This window comes from Cyclopterus lumpus, chromosome 1, assembly GCF_009769545.1.
Source record: "Cyclopterus lumpus isolate fCycLum1 chromosome 1, fCycLum1.pri, whole genome shotgun sequence".
NCBI classification, from domain to species: domain Eukaryota; kingdom Metazoa; phylum Chordata; class Actinopteri; order Perciformes; family Cyclopteridae; genus Cyclopterus; species Cyclopterus lumpus.
In genome coordinates this window covers 24431343-24435842 of record NC_046966.1, presented here as the reverse complement: position 1 = coordinate 24435842, position 4500 = coordinate 24431343, and the positions used below count along the sequence as shown (strand labels likewise).

General features: G+C 46.8%; 1 protein-coding gene across 1 annotated transcript in view; it reads right to left on the bottom strand.

Annotated features, from left to right (window-relative positions):
* LOC117732519 (metal transporter CNNM1-like) overlaps window positions 1-1865 on the bottom strand; it is a 9719-nt gene extending 7854 nt beyond the window's left edge. Inside the window, exon 1 of the mRNA XM_034535515.1 lies at window positions 425-1865. Within this exon, the coding sequence (XP_034391406.1) occupies window positions 425-1865 (1441 nt within the window). The remainder of the gene's footprint in view (window positions 1-424) is intronic.
* Window positions 1866-4500: the final 2635 nt, after the last annotated feature.

Below are 4500 nucleotides of genomic sequence, written 5' to 3'. Positions count from 1 at the left end.
ATTCCCTCAGTAAACATTGTAAACATGAGTTTATGGTCTCAATCTCTAGTTTCAAGTCTTCTTCACTCCAGCGTGATGTGGATATTATTATTATTACCATTTGACTTTTGTGTCAATAATAATAATAATCATTTTCAAATTGTTTTACAGCGTTTTATCTCACTGTTGAGCTTTCTGTGTCAAAGCACTTCCTAAACTCTGTTTTTAAAACTTAGTTATTAAAAGTTATCATAATTATTATTTAAGTACCTGTGGTGCATTTTAGCAAATGGCTGCATTTTATATATTTTGTATATAAATAATGATTACTATTATGTTATTCATCTGGATAATAATATCAGCTGTATAAGTATTTTCAAATGTGGTAAACTTCTGTGACACACACACGCACGCACGCACACACACACGCACACACACCCCTCACCCTTCTTGAACTCCTCCAGCATGGCGTCCAGCTTGGTGTCGTTGAAGACGCAGTGCAGCGGGTGCTTGTAGAACTGGGTGATGGTCTTCAGCGGGGTGCAGTCGTCCGGGTCCACGAAGGCCAGGTCCTTGACGAACAGGACGTCCACGATGTTGGACCGCTCGTTCTCGAACACCGGGATCCTGGTGTAGCCGCTCTGCATCATGTCCGACATGGTGTTGAAGTCCAGGACCACGTCCGAGGCCAGCATGAAGCAGTCCGTCAGCGGCGTCAGCACGTCCTCCACGGTCTTGCTGCGCAGCTCCAGCGCTCCCTGGATGATGTTGAGCTCCTCCTTCACCAGGTCGTGGTACGGGTCGGACACGCGCAGCATCTCCAGGAGCTTCTCCCTGGTGTAGAAGTTCGAGATCTCCTGGTTGAGGATGAGGTCCAGCAGTTTGCTGATGGGGTAGGAGACGGGGAAGGAGAGCACCATCAGCAGCCGCGTCACCCAGATGGTCTTGGAGGCGATGGCCAGGCCGTGGCGCGACGCCACCGAGTGCGGCAGGATCTCCCCGATGAAGAAGATGCCGAAGGCGCAGATGACCGTGGAGAGCCAGGTCATGCCCAGGATCTGGCACATCCACACGGCGAGCGAGGCGTTGATGATGGCGGTGCCCAGCAGCAGGGTGCACAGGACGTAGTTGCCGTGCCGACGCACCGACTCGATCTTCCGCGCGTAATTCTGCTCCTTGACGGTGCCGCTGTTCTGGAGGACCTGCAGCTCCACCGGGTCCAGCGCCAGCAGGCTCAGGTTCAGCCCGCTGAACAGCGCGGACAGCCCGAGCAGCAGGACGGAGACCAGCACCTGCCGCCAGAGCTCAGGGGCGGCGGAGCGCTCCGCCACGGCCACCCAGAAGTCCCTGGTCCGGTAGTGTTCCCACTTGGACCCGTCGAATGCGCACATGGAGTAGAACTTGATCTTCTCCCCCCTGCGCAGGTCCTTGGCCAGCAGCTCCACCAGCACCGAGTTCTGGCTGGACGCAGACTTGAAAGAGCCCAACACCTCGATGTCGGACGTCCTGGCGTTCTTGTCCATGCACATGTTCCGCTTCGGGTGAACTTGTCCCTCCCGCCCGGGGCTCGGCTCCTCGATGAAGGCGATCCAGGGCGCGGCGTTGTTGGCGCGGGTGGCCGCGGTGCGGTTGAGCCTCTGCGGGGAGGTGGAGTAATAAACCCGCAGCATGAAGCGGGTCCCCTCGGTGGCTTTCAGCACCCCGCCCGCCACGGACAGCTCCGCTCCGGTCTCCTCCGGGCGGAAGCCGAGCAAGCCGAGCGCCGGCGCGGGGAGCAGCGAGCAGGCGGACAGGGAGAGCAGCAGCAGCCGGGAGGGAGAGAGCGGAGCCCCGGGGGAGAGCGGGGCTCCGGTCCGGGACCGCGCGGCTGCATCCTCCGCAGCCATGATGCGGTGTGTGAGGGGGGGGGGGGGGGCGGGCTGGTTCAGTCCCGAGCCGCGGGGTCACGTGGCGCTGCGTGGTTCCGGTCCATGTGGGGGGAGGGAGGGACCAGCAGCTCTCTGCTAAAGAGAGAGAGAGAGAGAGGCGCGTGCTCCACTGCGCCGTGACGTAACTTTATAATAGCCTCGAGCTCACCGTGAAACACGTAGTTTACATTTTGTTAATTGAGCTCATTCACTGATTTGTAGTGAATTTCTTGTGTTTTAAGGATATTCTTCTACTTTAAAATATATTACGTTACAAAGATAATGATTGGAACAATGACATTAACGTGTATTTATATGCTTTATGTCTTAAATCCATCCATCCATTCACCTGATTGCTCTCTTAGGGCACTTTTAGTCAAATCAATAGGTAATAAATAACTTATATACAGAACTAGGCTGTTTATTCTCCTGCATGTCGCTTCAGGATTCAATGAAACTGTTTGACCTTCAGACTCCTGGAAAAGTGCTCCAAACTATTTGGACTGAAAGCTGTTTGTGAATATATTTACTGCTGACTTCATTAACTTTTGTATTAAAAACAAGTACTAATCTTCAATAACTGCACAGGTGGTGGAGGTGTATCAACATGCTTCATGTGTTAAAGCTGCATTCTCTCTCCTGACCACCAGGGGGCGACTCCTCTAGTTGTATAGAAGTCTATGCTTCATGTGTTAAAGCTGCATTCTCTCTACTGACCACCAGGGGGCGACTCCTCTGGTTGTATAGAAGTCTATGCTTCATGTGTTAAAGCTGCATTCTCTCTACTGACCACCAGGGGGCGACTCCTCTGGTTGTATAGAAGTCTACACTTCATGTGTTAAAGCTGCATTCTCTCTCCTGACCACCAGGGGGCGACTCCTCTAGTTGTATAGAAGTCTATGCTTCATGTGTTAAAGCTGCATTCTCTCTCCTGACCACCAGGGGGCGACTCCTCTGGTTGTATAGAAGTCTGTGCTTCATGTGTTAAAGCTGCATTCTCTCTACTGACCACCAGGGGGCGACTCCTCTGGTTGTATAGAAGTCTATGCTTCATGTGTTAAAGCTGCATTCTCTCTACTGACCACCAGGGGGCGACTCCTCTAGTTGTATAGAAGTCTATGCTTCATGTGTTAAAGCTGCATTCTCTCTCCTGACCACCAGGGGGCGACTCCTCTGGTTGTATAGAAGTCTATGCTTCATGTGTTAAAGCTGCATTCTCTCTCCTGACCACCAGGGGGCGACTCCTCTGGTTGTATAGAAGAAGATTTGTGCAACTTATTGATATTTTTTATTATATCATATTTGGTTTTATTTGCACTCTTTCTCACTTTACAGCTGTAGCACCACTACCCCCCCCCTTAATAATAAATACATAATTGTATCTCATCTCAAATATAAAATTCATACAATCAAGCAAAGTAGACAAACGAGCAAACATAAAGTCAGAAACATAAATCAAGCAGAAATATAAAATAGCTAATATAATATATAGAGAGTGACCTTATCTTATTGCATCTCCTTTTATCTTATCTTCTTATTGCATCTTATCTTGTTCCATCGTATCTTGTTCCATCTTATCTTGTTCCATCGTATCTTGTTCCATCTTATGTTGTTCCATCTTATCTTGTTCCATCTTATCTTGTTCCATCGTATCTTGTTCCATCTTATGTTGTTCCATCTTATCTTGTTCCATCGTATCTTGTTCCATCTTATCTTGTTGCATCTTATGTTGTTCCATCTTATCTTGTTCTATCTTATCTTGTTCCATCTTATGTTGTTCCATCTTATCTTGTTCCATCTTATCTTGTTGCATCTTATGTTGTTCCATCTTATCTTGTTCCATCTTATCTTGTTGCATCTTATCTTGTTCCATCTTATGTTGTTGCATCTTATCTTGTTCCATCTTATCTTGTTCCATCTTATCTTGTTCCATCTTATCTTGTTGCATCTTATCTTGTTCCATCTTATCTTGTTGCATCTTATCTTGTTCCATCTTATCTTGTTCCATCTTATCTTGTTGCATCTTATCTTGTTCCATCTTATCTTGTTCCATCTTATGTTGTTCCATCTTATCTTGTTCCATCTTATCTTGTTCCATCTTATCTTGTTGCATCTTATCTTGTTCCATCTTATGTTGTTCCATCTTATCTTGTTCCATCGTATCTTGTTCCATCTTATCTTGTTCCATCTTATCTTGTTCCATCTTATCTTGTTGCATCTTATCTTGTTCCATCTTATGTTGTTCCATCTTATCTTGTTCCATCTTATCTTGTTCCATCTTATCTTGTTCCATCTTATCTTGTTGCATCTTATGTTGTTCCATCTTATCTTGTTCCATCTTATCTTGTTCCATCTTATCTTGTTCCATCTTATCTTGTTGCATCTTATCTTGTTCCATCTTATCTTGTTCCATCTTATCTTGTTCCATCTTATCTTGTTCCATCTTATCTTGTTCCATCTTATCTTGTTCCATCGTATCTTGTTCCATCGTATCTTGTTCCATCGTATCTTGTTCCATCTTATCTTGTTCCATCTTATCTTGTTGCATCTTATCTTGTTCCATCTTATCTTGTTCCATCTTATCTTGTTCCATCTTATCTTGTTCCATCGTATC